A 19,694-nucleotide genomic window follows, 5' to 3' on the forward strand; every position below is an offset into this window, starting at 1 on the left:
GTTTCCACTAGCAGTTTTACTGATGGCTTCTAAAGCACTATTAAGCCTGGACATATTCCTTGGCCCATACTGAAATGGGAAGTTACCTTTTTGAGGGGGATAGTTTGAATCCACTCCATGGAGTTCACGTCGAAGATATCAATTGCATTTTCACTGTACACAGAGAGGTATGGTGCATTGTAACCTGGGAGGGAATGATGAGGTATTGTGTCATGTGCTTTTAGACACAGCCCAATACAGACAATTTTGTTATCACATTAGTTTAACCATATTCATTTAAGATAACAAAACTAGTGCTCCACAATCCAACAAGAAGCTTTGAAAAACATGCTTTAACTCAAAAATGACCAAGAAATTTATTCTGAAGGCAAACCAGCACCACCCAAAAACTTACAACCTCCATAACTTCTCTTTAAACTTTGCTGAAAACCTAACTACTTTCTGAATTGTAATTCATTATGGTTTACTCTGCCAAATACTGATGCATTTTTAGGCCTTTTTCCTCCTAAAAGCCCCATTTTTAATAAGAGCTCACATATTGTAAATTATGTGGTAGGAAAATACACTGCTCTATTTAATAGCTGTCACTTGAATGAACTGAGCTCTGAGTCTTTGGACTATGCACTAAATGAGCATCACTTGGTACTAAGCACCATGACACAGTCATAAAAGTCATGTTTCCTTAACTTTAATTCTCTCTTCTCATTTTCTGGATTGTAAAGAGAAATCTTCTGCTACTTATCTGGCACATTTCCCCAGGATGAAATTTGTTTCACTGGGACCACTTCTAAAGGAGAATTCAGTATTTCCATGTCGCCAATAAGACTACCAGAGTCTGCCAAGGCTAACAACAGCATCCAAATTGTGTTTAAATGTAACAGCTTTAGCTATAAAATACACCTCCATTCTGAGTTGGAGTTATATCAAATCACTTCAATCAAAAAACTGTCACAAATAACATATAGATTAACTATGTGTGAAAAATACACATTTTTCAATCTATCACATAACCTTCTGTTTTGATTCATTTGTTGTCTGAGCCAATAATCATTTGTGTAAAATTGCCTGAAATCCAGATGTGGCAAATGTTGCTGTCTCCATATTCAGAAGGTCCTTCACTCAAACAAGGTGAAATACTCCTCTCCCCTTTACAGTGTGACTGCTGGACTGCTGCCAGAGTGAGGTAAGAAGGCAGACTATTGTAGAAATCAGCATAGAACTGGGTTCATTCACTACTCTGAGTACAGATTTGGCTAATCCTTATCTGCATTCAGAAGGACTTTAAAAAGAAGATAGACAGACATGTAGGCTTGGTTTCTTTTCCCTTGAAACTGTCACAGAGATAACGCCCCAGCTTTGAAATAAGGTGCAATAAATGTTTAACAGACCTTGGTGGAAATGAAAATGTTGAAAAATTACAGTTTTTTCCTTAAGGTTATGAAATATATATTTTATATTGCCTGCTATATTGTATTTTGGAAGGGGAGAGAGAGAGACAGAAGGGAAACTTAAAAAGTGACTTTTTCAAAAAGTAGAGGGGAGATGAATAAGAAGGTTGTTGACAAAAACTGCTGAGGAAGAAAGAATGAACAAATAAAGAAAAAAAAAGACAAAACAGACTAGTAAGTAGGAACAAATACCATTAGAGAAAAGCAAGTCAAACTACCAGATCCTTATGACCCTCAGCATGAAGAAAGCTGAAACCTCAATGCTGAGCCAAAAAAGAATCACATTCCAAGACTTCAAATAACAACAACCCAGTGGTAGCAAATACATAAAGTTCCCATTAGCCTCTTCTGAACCTGAAGCTTTTGGCTGTTTTAGAGTTAGAAAGCCTAACTGATGATTCCTCTTTGTGCTCTGTCAAGTGGAGGTCAGTGCCAGAGTTGTTGAAATTAGCATAAATGAGGATTAAAGCCTTTGACTAGATTAAAAATGGGCCGAGAGCATTCATTAACCTGTCAGATAATTAACCCTGACCTTCTCCTCCTGTGGATATCAATACAAGCAGAGATCACTTTAGTGGACAGCACCAAAGACACAGCCATACACACACACACAGAGAGCCCAACTCACAGCAAGAAGATGGAGTTGCAGGCCACATCAGCTCCTGCTGCCTGGATCTCCGGCCCTGGCAGTCGACGTAAACACCGACGCTGCTAAAACACAGCAGGTATTCTTTATTAGAGATCTCGACTGCGCAGATGGCATCGGTTGGCTGCTGTGAGATAAAGGACAGCGTGTGGTCGTCCGGGTGCAGCAGGCTGTAGGGGCTGCCCTCCCCATGGAGCGGGTATTTCAGGAATCCTGACTGGTAGCCTACGCAGAGACGGTCGCTGAAGATGGACATCCACTGGACGTTCCCCTGCACCTGGATCTCCTTGATCTTTTTGTGGCGCGTCTTGCTCTGATTCAGTTCGTAACAGAGCACCTGCCTCTTCATGGCTACGCACAGGCAGGTGAGAGCTCCGTGGCGCACGTGTCCAGAAACTATTGCCTGGCAGCCTTTGGTCTCGGCCAGCTTGTAGAACTCGGTCTCCCTTCCGTCCAGGGCGGCCATGGGGAAGAGCCGCACGTGCCGGTTCCGTCCCGAGATCACGGCGATGAGCTGCTCGCTCGGGATCAGCTCGATCTGATGGACCTTCTTGTTGTCACCAACGCGGATGATCTCTGAAACAAACATCAGAACAACCCCCCCACGAATCCCAGTAAGTAATGGGCAAGTGTGAATTGATTATAACATGCATTTGCAAAGATGAACTAGGAGAGAAGCCCCAGAAATCCCCTTTATTGCTTCTCTGCAATTTTGAAAAGTACAGAAACAAAACTAGTACTTTAATAACACCAAATGTAGCAATTCTGGATAAACCTCCAGCTTTTCCTCATCAGAAATGTGAGGAGCAGATCTGATGCAGTAACAACAACTGTGTTAATTCAGTATTCATTTCAAAAACAGTTTATAGCAATAAACTACTGAATAAAGGCAAAACCTCAGATCTGAAACACACAATAAACATGTCATTCATTGAATTAACTTGGGCAATCTGTTGTTACATCTTGCAGTACTGCACAGAAGTTTTCATTTTCAGTACCAGGGAGGAGGTTACACAAAAGATTAAGCCATGATTCTTGCTGAGGTGCACAGCAGGAAATTCAAATGAGGGAGGTTCCTACTGAATATACAAATGAAGTGTTTCACTGTGAGAGTAATTTGCAACAGGCAGTCCAGAGAGATCATGGAACCTGTGTCCTTGGGGATTTTCAAAACCCAATTGGATAAAGCCCTGAACAACCTGGTCTGAAATCAGTATTAAGCCAGTTACCAATGGGGGAAAAAACCTTCAACTGCATTCCAAAAGCTGTATTTTTGTTACTGGAAAGGATACCCAAACCAGAAAGCACACAGAACACCTTCTGGTCTCTCATGGAGCTGTCCAGCTGATAATGTAGCAAATCATGAAACATGAAACCAGAAGATACTGAATAAGAAAAAGATGAGTTAGTATTAGGGAAATTATTACCAGTTCCTAGTTTCTTACCATCTTTGGTGACATGCACAACAAACAACCCTTCTTCATTCCCCAGAGCTATTCTTTCATGGTCTATGACATGAAGAAAACAACAGCAAAAAAAAAGATTATTTTTCCTTGAAAGTACTTTATGAATCTCTTAAGCAATAGTGATAATTCTCATTAACAGAGACAGTCTTTATAATAGATTGAAATAATTGTATATAAAGCCAAACCTAATATATTCATGTATTTTAAAAAACTGGCAACCTTCTAATCTTTCAAATTTCTCAAAAAATAAGTCTTTTCCTATTTATCCTGTTAAAGTAACAGCTAGAAATATAAACATTCAGAGAACTTAAGTCTTACACCAGTCTTGAAGTAACTATATTATTATACTGAAATAATTTAATTAATCAGAGTTTAACATATTTTAGGCAGTAGCATTTAGAATTATTAAATTCAATCTCTGATCTTACATTTTCTCTGTGGTCCCACCAGCAGATTTTAAGGTGAGTGATTTACACCTACTCTACAGTGCTAACTTTTCCCAGTCAGGGAATTATGTTTACAGAGTAGCAAAAGAAAAATATCCAATTCTCAGTCAAAAGTATTCGTGATTATGAGTATTGGTGAATAATTATAAATATGGGTGAATAGAGGGAATACTCTTAAAATATCTGACAAAAGTGCTGGGTACTAACTTGCCCTTTTCTCTTAGGCCCATACACATTTCCAAATGGGATAAAGCCACTACATATTACTGTCTATTCAGTAGATAACCCTCTAAAACATTTTTTTTCCTAAAAAATCATGCTTTTAGCATACCCATTTTTCTTAGAGTTTTCTTCTTAAATAATTTCATACCTATGATTGCTGCTGACTGTGTTGTTTTGATGAGGGGCAAGGTGCTGTCATAAGCTTCTTTGGGAACATAGACTGAGCGGTCTTTGAGTTTGTTCTTCTTCAAGATCCTATGCAACTCATTCAGCACACCCACCCACTTGCTTTTTTCATTCTCACCATCTGCTAGAATCAGGATTGAACACTTGTTACTGGATGCAGAGAGCTGGGAGGCTGTAACCTGCAAACAAAATTAAAACATAGTTTTAAGTCAGAAGTGATAAATAATTTCCTCATGATCATTTTTACAAGGGCATCAGATGCCTGCAAGTGCCCTTTTAATTAGCTGTCTGAATTAAGGAAGCAAAAATTTCTCCTCAGTTGATAGAAAACACTCTTATCTTAATCAAGAACCCACAGCAGAAAAACACATGTGAATATCTTAAAGAACAGAGAAAACATTGGCTTTATTTTAAATGCATTTGTATATATTTTAGAATCCACGAAAATCTGCTCTGCTCTAAATAAGGTAGTCAATTGTTTCTCATAGCAATTTTATAACAAAAGCATTTTTACAAAGCTTTCTGTATTTTTAAGAGCTATAGGTTTCATTAATAATTTAATGCAATAGGAATGGTTTATATTAAAAGAATTCTCTGTGATCCTTTTCATGCATTTGGTACAGCTATTATAGATAAAATGGAAAGCCCCTTTTGTAAGTTTTTATCTCCCCTCAGCACACTGAGTGATGAGTCTAAAATCTGGAAAACAAGGAGTGAAATACAAAGGCATAGTACAGAAATGATAGTGGAATTGATAAGACATCAAGGAGATTTCACTGAGGTTAAAGTTTTAATAGAATACCTAATAAAAATAAGAATATTAGAATAAACCAATGATGGCAAAATCCTGATACCAGAAGTACACATAAATTTTGATAAGCATTTTGTACTATATTTCTCTACTGACTATCTGATGAATGGGAGTTTTCAGATATCCAATGCATATGTAAAAAAAAGGTATATAAAATAAAGACTTCAGCAATAACCCAGTCAGTTAAATTGAGAAGCAAAGGGCAACGTGAGGAAATGAAAATGTACAAGGTCATGATGAACAGAAGTATTTCAAATAACTAAGATGAGGTAAAGGAAAATACATCTTATTGTGAAGATTAAAAAATACAACTCACATGGAGATGAATGCTTGTCTGGATGTACCAGTGATATTTTTACCACAGAAATTATATATGTAGAGATCCCTATGCATTGCTGCTGCTGCTGCCATGGATACCACATGGCCAGGAAATAAAATACTGGCAAGCTGTCAGTGGATGCACATCACACATCACCCTGTGAAACCCTGCAAGTCTGGGTTAGTAGTGTCAGGCTGTAATACTTACCCTAAAGATACAGGGGATATCTTTCCGATTTGCATGGATGACATCAGAGGCCAAGACAGAACTCACTGAGAATTCTTCATCCCTTATGGAGACCATAAACATAATTGGAAAACAGTTAATCAGCAAAATCTGTATGTTTGGATTTTACTTTTCCAATAGCCTTGTTTAGTGAAGGACATGAGCCAGCAGTGAGATCTGATTTTTAAAATTATCCTTTTATTTGTATATGCAGATCAAATTAAAAAATGCAATCTTGCATAATTAACTCCTGCTAAATACTGATGGACATAAATCTATTCAGATATTCTGTAACTGTTTTTAAAGTTTTTTCTTTAAAACATTTAAAGAAAAAACGTCCAGCTTAAAAAATAAGTGGAATGAATATAAACTCACCTAAACGCTATAACTTACAGCAGTTTGGGACTTCCTGGATGAACTAACTTAGATCAGAGATGAGCTTTACTCAGTTGCTATGTTAAATATTCTCAGACTTCAGTGAGGCTGGTAGTATTTCAGTAATACTGAAGACAGTGGCAACAAAGTATTCAGCCCTTCTCAAGCAAAGAACACAATACATTTATCCTATAACAAAGTTTCATGTCTTTCAAAACCCTATTCAACCCCAAAACGATGTTATTTTTAATTCTTTATTCATTCCAGATCTTCTACACAGATGCTCTTTGCACATGATGTAGTAATGGAAGTTTAAACATCCATATAGGAACAAACAAGTGTAGTTCAGGCTAACCCTAAATAACTGCTAACTGCTGTTTTATTTATTTATTTTTTTTATCCCAGAAAATCAGTGGCTTTCAACATGGATTACAGGGTTTCATAAAAGCTCTGGAGCTTGCTTACTGATCTGACAAAAAGGAAAAGCAGAACAAAACCTCCCAGTGTTTCTGCAAAGCTCCCACCAGCAGCAAACAGCTTACCTCATGTCTATGACCTGACTCACTACCACGCTGGGCTGAGATGCTTTTCCTTCTGCTACATCATACAGGAAGAGTTTAAAATCACAGATCACTGCCAGTGCTCTCTGCCAACCTTTCTTTACTCCAGCCGGCTTTGGGATCTTTAGAAAAATAAATTCTGATCAACTCTCTGAAAGTTCAGATGCAATCAAAAAATCAAGCAGCACAAAAATCAGTTTGCTTATCTGGGCTGGAAAGTTTTAATTCAGTGATGATATTAAGCAACATAAGAGCCCAGGAACAGTAAGACAACAAACACAGACAATATATTATTTAATAAATTATTAGCATCACAGATTCTTTTTTCTCATTTCACAAATTCATTTAGAGCTATTTTAACAAACACAGAGAAAGAAACCCATCTCTAGCTGGACACAATAATCGCCAAAACTATGTTGAGTGAATATTTTAATATTGTGCAAATATCCACACCAGTGACCATAGTACTAGGAGAAAGACTCAAAAACTCACAGGGCCTGGAAGATGATCTGATCTCTAGAGATGGAAGTATTCAAGACCAATCCAAAGCACATTGACCAACAAAGATGGAGAAAGGATCACTGCTGACAATGCTTAGAGTTGCTTTGCGAAAATCTAAGTCTTATTTTCCAAATTGCTACCCTAAGATGAAATTGAATCTATCCCCCCAATATTCAAAGTAATACCAGCTCTGGAAAATAATGAATTTAATGTAAGTGCCCCAAATACAGCCACCTCATACTTACTCGGACATGTCCTTCATAAGCTGTTCCTATGCCTTTCTGTGGATCTATTCCCAAAGGCCCCTTAGTCTGCTCAGGAGGGATTGGACACACTGCAGGAGCCTTGTCTGCACAGGTCACATGGCAAGAGAATCCACACACTTGTGAGGAGGAGAAGAAACAAAAAGGTTTGATGGTTATTTCTCATGCAATGCAGAAGCTGTGATAATGATGATGAGATTTACAAAGAAATCCCTTTTCTTTTTTTTGACCAGCATCTGAATAATCTCACTGAATTTTTCTACAGACAGAAATAAACGTCGGCACATAAAACAGTTCCTGTTTTTATCTGCTCTAAATTCCAAATTTCTTTTCCAGATAGTTTATGGATACACCTGATTTCATTCAGATAAAAAAGAGCCTAAGATACTCTCTGTGACGTCCTCTAGGGCCACCTCTACTAGTGAACAAAAAAACTGGAACATTCTTTAAAATAATAAGCACAATTCTGTGTGCATACAAACAAGAATAACTGCCATTCAGTACCAATTTTTCTTCTTTCTGGAATAAGTCAGAATAGATGTCTTAAATTTTGCCCTGCAACATATATCAAAGCTGCTGAGTGTATACTTGACCACTTGACCACTTATTGCTATTTAGAGTAAACTGAATGAAGCTCTTCTACAGCCAACTGGAATAAGAGTCCCCAGAAAACTGGGCAATCTGTTATGTATGTTCAAAGTGTTTGGATTTTATGTTAAAAGACTGAAGCATGAGAATATATTGTTATTCAACATATAAGCAGAAGACTCCAGCATCACCACACTACATTTCCTAAGCCATTTGCATCTATAAGAACTTCAGTTCACACTTGTTTTTGCTCTCCCAAGTGCTTACCTTCACAAGTACAGCCCTGTCGTATCAGACCAACCATCAGGGATGTGCACTGATTGCATTTTGTTGGTGTGTTAAACGATTTCACTACAAACTGGTGAGCTTTAGGCTGTGAAACGAGCAGACAAGGATGTTACCACTTGTAACACTTCTCAAGTACAGTTATTTCTTCCACAGACAAGAGTGCAGAGGTTCATTTAATAAGGTGGCTTGTTTATGTTTGCTGAAATGAGATCTGAGTCAAAAAAATTTTCCTTATCACAGTGCTTGTTGTTGATAATTTAAAGCATCCTCTGTAAACAAAGCCATGGAAACTGGACCCTGTCTCAGAACATGAGTTTGCTTCCATTGCAGATAGGAAAACTGCCAAAATGATTCTATTACCCATTAGAAGCTGAATGTCTATAAGCATGTGCTTGGTGGGCACCTGACTGTCAGCCCAGGTCAACTCATAACAGTATTTTCTAAGCTGCAAATTCAGTGCTCCTCTGTCAGGAGTATTGCCTTAGTTAAAAGAAAAATATTTAAAACTTTCAAAATTTGGTATTTTATGCCAGAAAACCCTGAGAGAGTCCCCTTTTATGGTGCTTAGCAGAGGCAGTTGAGAACATCCAATCTAAAGGCAAGAACTGACGTTGATTTTGAAAGGATTTCTGTTCCTGTTACTCCTTGGGAACACAGAGTGCATGAGTAAGTGGTTCCATTTGCTCCCTCTCCACAAGGATGGACGTGCTCATACTGCTGTATAAAGGCTAAATGCCTATGTAATGTGGCAGGATGATTCACAGATGGCCTTATATAAAATCCAGGAAGCTGCTTTGCTTTTCTATAAAACTCCCAGTGAAGTAACTACTGGGGAGAAAAGCCAGAGCATAGGGTGATTGCAAAGACTGTCCAAAAAAACCTGATCATGTGAAACGACCATTTTTCAGACTACCTTGGAGAGTAGGCATGTTAAAATTCTACTCACTTTCTTGTTTTTCAGAGAATAAGATATCCCAACTAAGGGCTCAAACTTGCCCATATTTAATGACAGCTTTACTGTTACAACTGCAGCTTTCAATCTACAGAATGTTCTGTTTTGAGACTTGCAGGAAAACAATACCCAGCTTTAAACACTGATGCAATCAAAAAGTAAGAAGGTTCTTTAGGGGACATAATAAATTATAAAGAAAGTCATTACTTACTGAGCAAAATGTTTGCAAAAAATCACATTACGTGCACAGTAAAGTCAATTTCTTGTGATTCCAAGTGCACTTACAGTATCTTTTAAAATTGATCTACTAAGATGATGCCAACAGAACACTGTCTGCTCAAAATTTCTCGCTTTCCTTTACACAAATGAATCTTCTGCTACTTTGTAATTTACCAAAGTAGAGAAATAGATCTATTAGAAAGCCTTCCTTACTTCATTATTAGTTGCAGGAAAACCTGCCATTTTGAAATATACAGAAGATTCCTAAACCATTGAGTCATTTTCAAAACTTTCATAAGAATTTTTTCCTTTAATAGTTTGTATTTATTCTTCATTTGCTTGAATAGACATAATCCATCAGGAATTAGCATACACTGGTTTATTTGGCAACAGCAAAATGATTTCAACAACTGATGGAAAATCAGTATTTATGCAGGTAAAAGCCACATGAGAGAAAAACTGGTAATCTCTTTATACTGCTTAAAAACAGGCAAATCTGTGGTTTCATTTTTAGGGTTACTCTTTGCCTCCTCTTAAGATTAAACAGACATGCTAATCAGAGACTTTCTTGTATGCAAAAAGCAGAGGCATGTTGGTCAGACACATGCCAGAAAACACTCTTTTCCTAGGATGGCACTTTCTTTTCTTCACATTCTGGATCATGTACCTCTTTCTAATGCCCAAATAATTGTTTTTCCTACAATCAAAAGCCTGTGGAATTCCTAGTGCAGCTTGTCACACTCCATAATGTAAGAATGAAGGGTTTTAAACTTCAGAGAGCTTGCACATCAGCACCCCTTCTAGGCAGTTCTGGTAAGATCAGTGTGACAATCAGTTCTCCTGAAGCTGCAGCCCAGGAGTGACACCCTCCCCTTGCTACACACAAGTGTGAATGTCTGACAGGGTACCTTTGGTGCAGAGAGTCCCGAGCCAATATAGGCTGTCCTCATGGTCGGGGTGTGAATTGAACGGGGAGGGTGATCTGCAACCTGAACAGAGTCCCCAAAGGGTCAATCAGACATCAAGAACACACTATCAAACAAAGCCTGGATAAAGGAAGAAAAGTATGTTGTCCCACTCACCCCATCCCCCAGCATTCAAGCCATGAAACTAAACTGATTAATGCAGGACTCAAAAAAACATATCTTATTTCTCAGCAAGATTCACCTTCCAAATGTCAGAACCAACTTCACAGTATCTGAAATATTTGACTGGATATTTTCTAATATAAAATAATTTTTTTTAACAGGGAAAGGGAATAAACTCTTATATAAATATATTATTACAGTTGCAGAGTCTGGCTAATGTTTTGTAATGACAAGACTTCCAGCAGGGCTTCAAAGTGTGTTTTTATAAACTACATTGTAACATGATCTTTGTTCCAACACTTCTTAAATATTCATGACTGAGAATATGTTATGAAGAGAGACCATAACTAATAACTGATTGATTAATAATAGTTCCCATCCCTATTAGATTAACCATATGTGAAAGGAAATGCAATGTCCCCCAAAACACAGTTCACCACTAGTGCAAAAGGCTATTACAAAGTCCTGAACAGTTTTGCTGCAGAAGAATGAGCTTCACCCTAAACAAAAGATTTACAGGAGTCATTTTTATACAAGTGAAACTGTTGCTCCTAAAAAAAAAAACAAAAAAAAGACAAATATCTTTCAAGTACCTCAATTGGTTCAATCTCACTGGCTGTAGAAGGAGACCTTGATCTTGAATGGAGGTGAGACTTGCTGTCTTCATCCCGTGATGGAGTATTAGACAATGTAAAATTCTCAACTGAATCAATCTACAAGAACAATTCAAGAGAGGAAAAAAAAAAAACAAAACAACAACCGAAGAAATAAATCAAAGACATCATTTAAAAAGAATTCTCAACTCTTACCAAAATAAGATATGGGAGCAGTAGAATTCCTAAGACAGAACTGAGAGTAAAAATTCAGTCTTAAGCAACTTTCTATCTAAAAGCAGCAAAATGGAATGAAAACTGTTGCATGTAAACACACCAAGGCTTCTGCTGACAGGTGAGCACATGCATAAGAGCTGCTAGTTCAGGGCCCTGATAACCACTCAAAGACACTTGTAATTCAGCTTTTTTTCAAGGGTGAATATTTCTAAAAGCTACTGGGTTTTGTCCACTGGTAACACGGATTTGTCAGAAGTGAATTTCCACATAGCCCATGTAAAATCCTGCCAATATATTCAGGAGAAAACAAGGAGAAAAGGCAGAGCAGTATATATCCTCCTAACTATATCCACAGGGAACTGAGAGGGTTTTGCACCCCATCTGAACTACAGAAACATCCTTAACCAGGAACACAGTTTCTTCTGGGGAATATTTTCCTAGTCCTTGATACATAGAATGAAACTGAGCCCAACACAGAGCTACACTGAACAAGGCACATAGGTACAAACAGGTATCTTGGGTAACAAGTCATCTTTTAATAGTAAAGCTGAAAAAATCAGAGAAGGCAGGATTCAAGTCCTCCTTGAAAACAAGAAATCTCCAGAAGTTTTCTATGCAAAATTATATTAAGGAAAAAAAAAAAAAAGAAAATGCTTTTTCCCACTAAAAATAAAAGTAAAAGCTTCAGGCCTGCAGAAGGCTCTATGGCATGCCTTTATTTTCTGGAGCAATGCTATCATCAGTTCTCCATGGCCAAGGATTTGCCTAGCTTGCAGACAAACTAAAATATGCAGTCATGTTTACAGAAAGCATTTGAACATTCCAGTGTTTCTCATCTCATTTGCCACTGACAATACTAAGAATCCCACAAACCTTACTGCTTTTTGGGAATCAGCTATATTGCCAAGGCAATTTCACACATGCACATACAGTCCTGTTCTTCAGGAGCTCAGTCATGGTAGCGAACAGGTGCAGTTGCTAGTTTTGTTTTGTTTTTTTTTTTTTTTAAATAGTGAGTTAATTTTGATGGCTTCTAGTTTTACCATACCCTTCAAAAAATTATCTGGTGGAGAATACCCATCAGTTTAATCAATTTAGGCATATTACCATGCCTGCAAGTATTTCTGAAATGAAAATGGGAAATTCTCACACTGGCATACACCTGTTTACTACACACAGATCATGTGTTTCAAGCATTGAGGCAAAAAGTAGCAGTAAAGCAAACATTTTGTGCTCAGACTTATCAGAAGTAATAATTGAAAGCTTTACCCAGTATTAGAAACACTGATGCCTTAATTAGTAAATCCTCAAATGCAACACGTTTCATTATTTTAAACTTCTATTTAATCCAGTCCAAACATGTGATAACTTGGACTCCACACAAAGACTGCTTAACCTCCAACAATTCTAGCTCCTCCTTAAAAATGTTACTAAAAAAATAAACCCAGTGAGTAACTACAGGCAAATTTTTTTCTGTCAAGAAACAGACACTCCTTTTCTTCTCCACGTTAAACTCAGAGATCTAATCTATCATTTCATAAATGTTTCCAGACACTCCAAGGGCTTTCCCTTTCAAAGCAGCATCTGCATACCAAAGAATTTTCATGGTGTCTATGAAAAAATGTAGTACAAGCCTGATATCAGTGATGGAACCTTTCTGGAATGTGCTACAAAGCCTTTGTGGTTGAAGACAACTGCTGAAACAGTAGCAAAAGCATTTTCACTTTACTTACAAACACAAAAAGCCCACAAAATACACAGAACCTGATCCACCATTGCAGAAGGGAATTGAATCACCACATTCATTGCAGAAACAGGGGCCTTAAGCTGTATTGGCTGCAGTGATCTTGGGTTCCTGGCTTTCATGGCAAGAACTGAATACAAAAGGAATCTGACTCAACTATGGTCAACAGTTTATGAAAGCCACATTAGCACCTTTCAAACTGGTTTTAAACTAATCCACAGGATTACCCAAAGCAGATTTCACTATTTCATACCAAATTGTAACACAGGACTGTGTAGGTCTGAGACAAAGCTGGCCAGTGTACAAACACATCTGGAGCAGAGACAACTTCTGAACTGGAGGCACCACCAACAAAAACAACCAGTTACTGAGAGGTTGCCTGAGAGACTCAGCAGTGTGATTTGAACTGTATGGGTAATTGTGAGCTGCTGGGCATTACTGCTTATTTATTGAACATTCAACAGAAATGCTTTGTATGCTTACATATCCCTTCTATCATATCAGTACAAAAGAAACAAAAAGTGGCAGTATGAGATTAAAATGGACATAGCATAACTGGTAGGGATTCATCCCCACCAAGTCTGCTTTGATAATGTGTAAAATGTGTTTAAAAACCCACCTTGATTTTTGAAACACCATAGACTTTTCCAGCTTAACCAGCTACATCACAGCCATCTCTGTTTTCTTTGTATGATTTTTCCTATGATCCTTGATGCTACATTTACTCAATTCCCCACTTCATGTTTATTTTTGTACTGTGATATTTTCTATCATTTGCAGTGACGTGCCTCCCAAATGCCAAACTTTGACCTTCTATGGGCAATTCCCATGACTTAACACATGCCCTCTGCTAAGAGCAATGAAACAAACAGCCTTCATTTGATGATTGCTCATCTTCCCAACCTGCATCTGCCTGATCAGCTTCCATATAGAACTTCCACATTAAAATGAGAAAGTACCCAAAGCATCTTCTCCAGTTTAAGAGATATTCTGCTCATAGGGTTCACTGAAATGAGAAAGCACCCAATAAATCTTCTCCAGTGACTGTGATATTCTGCTCATAGGATTGCCAAATGAAACAGTCCCAAAGCTTTGAGCCCAAGGCTGTAAAACAACAAAAAGCACAGCAGCAGCAGCAGCAAACAGCAGCAGCAGCAGCACGAGACATGCAGTGAGGTAAATACACAATCCATACATTAAACATGGACACAACAGGCAAAAAATAAAGGGCCACATAGAGTAAGACAGCCTCTTACACGTCTGCCTTTGTTAGCTGGAATACAGGAAGGAGAGCGCTTTAACAAAGAAAGGAGGAGAATATGTTACAAAACCAAACAGTGGCACATACATCACCTCAGAATTCCTCACTCTATCTCCAGAGGGAGTGTTTAGACACATACAAGCATGTTCATTGCTACAAGTGTTTTAAGAACAAGCTATTCTGGGCCAGCAAGAAGAAAGAAACATTAAAAAAAAAAAAAAAAGGAACAGCTATTCCAAGTCCATAGTCTTACACTGGACAATAGCAGCAGAATGGCAGACTACACTGCACCATCAATTTGCAGTTGGCATCTCTGTTCTTTGAACAAGATGAATGAAGTAATCTATTGGAGGCACAATATGTCCAATTTAAAATATCATTATGAACCAGATTTACTCAACTTAATTATAAATGTGCAGGTAAAGTCAAGGCTCTCACCACACACTATGGCTTATTCTGTTCAATAACAAGAATTCAGAACACCATTTATTCTGTGGCTACTTATAGAGTTCAGGTTTGTTTAGTCTAACCAAAGCCCATGGGGACTGCATGTGAAGACAGACTGCAGGAGGACTTAAGAAATCTATTTCTAATTTCTAATGTGTTAGCACCAGGGCAAAAAAAAATAATTTTGAGCGTGCAGGAAAAAAAAAATTGTCAAGAGAAAATGGGATTCCATTTTATTGTTATGAAATAATCACAAATTCATCCTTAAATAAAACGAGTTGATTGCTTCTCACAGTTAGTGAGATACACAAAGATCCACCTGGCAAAGAAACAAAATCCAACACTTCCACTGTCAGACACTTCAGTGAACACAAGAGACTTAACACCTAGACAGTGTTACTGAGACAGCCTGCAACACACAGGAGAAACAGCAGCAAGGGTTTAGTCTCTTTGAGTCACTGGGGGTGACCTCCCTCCCCACCAAGACTGGAATTCAGGGACTGCAAACACTCCAACTCCCCTGTGTGCAGAGGACATACAAGGATTGTTTCTGAATGTCACAGCTATGAGGATTTAGGCACCAGTTCTGCCAACCTGACCCAGCATCTTTTCAAGGCAGGAACCAACAGCGAGTTACCACTTCCTCCGCAGCATCTGCAGGCTACAGAGGCAGTATTTTTATTTCTCTCCAGTACAAATTGAAAAACTACTGTTTTCCTCATCAGGAAAATTAGAATTAACTCCAGTCATTCAGAGAGTGCTATAAATAGTTCTGTTAGTTGGAGGGCAGACACACAAGACATACCCACCCTAGGAAACCTGCTGTGTGCGCATCTGTATCATAAACAGGCTTCAGAGATCCTGTAAGGAATGCCTTGCAACTGCATCTACATATTATTTTACATGCTCTCTCTCCTTCCTTAATGAAGCACAGGGTCTGAAGAAATAATCCAGGCCAACAGAAATATTTTCTTGGGGTTATTGATTGCAAGAGAGGCTTTCCTCAGCCCCATGCAACTGACCTGAGAACTTCTAAATCTTCCTTACTCTTAATACAAAGAACTCAAGGAACCCTCACATTTCTCAGGTTTGACTGAGAAGTGAATTCTTCTGGACATGCTGCAAGAAATGCTGCCTTTCAAGGTAACCTCTGCCAAAAACAGTCATAGGGAAGGGAATGGAGGTCACATCCAGGGGGCAGGGAGTTTTAATACCCTTATTTTAATTTAAGCCCATCTAGTATATTGATAGTAAAGCAACTCAATGAGCTGAATCATAAATAACCATTCATTTTGATAATTCAGACTATAAATTATGCTATGAATGAATAAAGTGATTGTCCAATAAATCAAAGATCCAGAACTGACTTTCACAGCACAACTGAAGGATATTACTTTTCATCTACTAACACAGATAACAGCTTTATCTCTCTTTTTAACAAAGACAGAATGTCTTGTATCCCTCTGCAAGGTGCTCTTCTCATCTTTGAGCAGCCAACTCTTCCTTTTCTGCAGTTTTGCCAGATGAGAGAGAATTCTGCCTTGGTGTTAGACATGAGCTCCTGACCAGTCCAGCCCAGAGACATACATTTGCCCAGTGCAACTGAGAAAAAAACAACTCCTGTTGCACTCAAATTGAAGATGGAACAGGAGAAGTTTGAATCCATGTGCAGAAAACTGACTACATGCAACAATATAAATATTAATACCTGAAACTTTACCCAAGACTAAAAGGGTATCTGTAAAGATCTGATCTGAATGAACCAATCAAGAAGAATTTTTATTAAAGGATGTATGCCAGCACACAGTTGAAAATTACTCACTTGCATCAATAAAAAAAAAAAAAAAAAAAAGTCAAAATTGTCGTGGAAAAAAAAAAGCTGCATTATTTAAAAAGCCCAAAAACCAAAACACAAGCAACAATAAATACAGAATAAAGTCTCTCAAAATTAACTAGACAGCAACCAGGAAATATCTATGTCCTAAGCTTCCCCTTGCAAAATAGAACATTATCAGCAACTGCCACATATGTCCTTTATTTCTCATTTTATAGGTTTTAAGGCAGTGTTTTAGATATTTTAAAAGATAAATTTCTGTTCAACGACCTGCTGATACAAATGAAGTGCTCCTAATGATCAGGTAACATACAACATATTTTCTTTAATGTAGATAAAGAATATAAATATTATTCGTTTTTTTGTGGATTTACATGACAGGAAACTGTATTTTATTTTTCATTTTTCTTTTCATTTGTGTGTGTATGTGTAAGAAAATTCCAACAGCATCAGCAAGCCAGAAGCTTTCTGTATGCTATACAAAAAAGCAGGTAAATGCCTTCTACTATGATACCACAGATGAACCTTCACATTTTGTCTGGGGTATAAAACTGATTTACAGAGAAAAAGCATCCAGAGGAAAAGTATTTTTTCAGAGTATGTAAAAGGAAATGAAAGCAGCAGAAAAGAGCCATATACCTCATCCTCTTTGCTATTACCATTCACAGCAGACATTTCTCAAACAATAATAATTTTATCTAATTTCAATGCCAGTGGGATTACACTGTGTTAAACACCTATGTATAAATATGCATGAATGTATGTATGTATAATATGTATAAACACATCTACAAGCACAGACACACACACACACACACAATTATACCTACAGAGCTGTAATGGATGGGGCTCTATACTCCTGGATTTCCAAAATTTTATTAATAATTACTTTCATGGGCATACTACTTCAGTTTGGAAGAAATATAATGCAGTCAATTTTCAGCTTTTAACTCAATTCCCTTAGTATGCAATTAACTAGTGGGAATATTTAAACAAAGTCCTGACAAAAAACTTGCATCTCAAATGGCAATAAAAAGTTCAGTCATAATGAAAATGACTTCTCACAATGCAGGCAAAAAACCAGAAAATATTTTATTTGAGCAAACAGAAATTAACTGTATGCAAAGGAAACATTTTAAGAGAAGTGATCAGAAAACTTATGGAAACAACTCGTGATAAAGGAACAAGATGAAGCAAAAGAATTAAATACATAAATGTGCTGATGATTTTGGAGCTGTTTTTCACAGGCCATATCAATAGACAAGGCCTAAAAGCAGCTTTTCCCCATCAGAAAAGCTGTTTGCAATTTAGAATTCTTCACCTGCACCTAAAGAAAAGCATTTATTTCAAAACAAAACACCTATCTATATAAATAGGTGTAAGAGTGCTATTTCAGAAATAGTTCTCCACTGCACTTGCAGATTTTTTAGGTTGACTGCATTAATGTTTGAATATTCCAAATCAATCAACTGATCTGTTATTGAGGAATTTACTGGGTTGAAAGTCAGACTTACGTCATCCATAAAATCAATCAATGAGGATGAAGAGGAGGAAAAGGAATCCTATTTTAATGAAAACAGCAGTAAAAAAAAGAGAGAGAGAGAAAGAAAAGGATGAAGAAAACTATTCAATATAAATAAAAGTGCAAAAATAAAGAACTGCAAATAATCAGTGGCAGTAACAGTTTTCATTAATTTCAGTAAGTTTTCATTAATTGCCTTTCATAGACAATTAATTAATGCACTATCTGTAAAGAAACCAGTGTTTTCCCAGCATTTAGTCAATAAAATATTATTGCTATATTCTCAACAGGATTCTTATACTGAAAGTAATTTATGAGATAAATTATTACAAAAGAAATTTTAAAACTGTGTTAATTATGAGGAATTCAAGAGAGAACAATGAATTAGTGAATACATAATGAAAAGAAAGAGAATTTTGGGACATCAGTAACAGCAGAGATTATGCTCTTCCATAGCTCGACGTGATGATCCTGTGTTTGCATCAGGAAAAAATGGACAAACTTTGGATTAAGGGCTAACTGTAAAGGTTATTGTATCCTCTGAATTCAGTTTTACCAATATTTCACTTCAGCTGTTCTTTTAAAAGAAAGATGATACTTTGCTAACTGTTGATTAGAAAAGAAGATAATAAACGTATAGTATTGTTTCCATTTTTTTCCTGCCAGGCTTTCTACCTAATCTGGTCTTTTTTCTAGAAGTGACAAAGGTATTAAAGTGATTCATTTTTTTAAATAAAAGGATCTGTGAAGAGGAGATAAATATAGCAATTACATGGATTTTAAATATCTGTGTAAAATGAACAGATTATGAAAACAACCTAATAAACTTTACCAGTGACTCCACGGGATACAATCAAAAATGATTTAGTATTTTCTTGTTATTACCAAACCACTACCTGCATTACTTAGCATTTTTCTGAATAAAAAGGAAAGCCATTTAAACAACTATGCTTTTCATGCTCACTGCAAAATCAGGCAAATTTCTGCATTCAAGATCTGAGAGGGAATTCACTGTGATTACAAGCATTCAAGAGAAGACAGTCAGCACTGTAAATTATAAACAATTCTCAGGTATTACTATACACAAATATTATTGAAGCAATACAATTAAGATACAGGAGCAAACTCTCAGCAAATATGCACAGAACCTGCACACAACAGCAGTTCCACCAACTAACAGAGTTAGAATAGCTGTGCACTTACTTCAAATTGATCCAGAGCAGAGGTAGGCGCATTCAAAAATGCCAAGAAAGAATTCTGTGAGTCTTGGTGCTTTACACCTAGAAAACAGCAGCAGGTTTTTAAGCTACAGAAAATCTACCTTCTTATGGAGGACCTTTGCCTTGCTGAATCAGAGTTTTGAGTGTCCACCTGAAACACCTACATATTTTGAAATAAGCTGCACACTTGGCTTAATATCCATAGTAAATGACTTTTTAAAGGACAAGCATGT

At 37.1% G+C, this 19,694-nt stretch overlaps 1 protein-coding gene across 9 annotated transcripts in view; it reads right to left on the bottom strand.

Moving 5' to 3' along the window:
• The window catches only part of CDC42BPA (CDC42 binding protein kinase alpha), a 178,532-nt gene that overhangs the window by 22,970 nt on the left and 135,868 nt on the right, over positions 1 to 19,694 (bottom strand). For 7 of the 9 annotated variants that reach the window (XM_079299015.1, XM_079299018.1, XM_079299016.1 and 4 more), the window contains 12 exons: positions 19,445 to 19,521; positions 18,234 to 18,281; positions 11,197 to 11,316; positions 10,424 to 10,504; positions 8,324 to 8,429; positions 7,451 to 7,587; positions 6,687 to 6,826; positions 5,752 to 5,833; positions 4,377 to 4,593; positions 3,540 to 3,602; positions 2,077 to 2,670; positions 87 to 184 (listed from right to left, as the gene is read on the bottom strand). In XM_079299015.1, coding sequence (XP_079155141.1) covers positions 87 to 184; positions 2,077 to 2,670; positions 3,540 to 3,602; positions 4,377 to 4,593; positions 5,752 to 5,833; positions 6,687 to 6,826; positions 7,451 to 7,587; positions 8,324 to 8,429; positions 10,424 to 10,504; positions 11,197 to 11,316; positions 18,234 to 18,281; positions 19,445 to 19,521 — 1,763 coding nt within the window. The remainder of the gene's footprint in view (positions 1 to 86; positions 185 to 2,076; positions 2,671 to 3,539; positions 3,603 to 4,376; positions 4,594 to 5,751; positions 5,834 to 6,686; positions 6,827 to 7,450; positions 7,588 to 8,323; positions 8,430 to 10,423; positions 10,505 to 11,196; positions 11,317 to 18,233; positions 18,282 to 19,444; positions 19,522 to 19,694) is intronic. The other 2 variants (XM_079299012.1, XM_079299014.1) reach the window with 1 other exon arrangement.

This window comes from Erithacus rubecula (genome assembly GCF_903797595.1).
Source record: "Erithacus rubecula genome assembly, chromosome: 2".
NCBI classification, from domain to species: Eukaryota; Metazoa; Chordata; class Aves; order Passeriformes; family Muscicapidae; genus Erithacus; species Erithacus rubecula.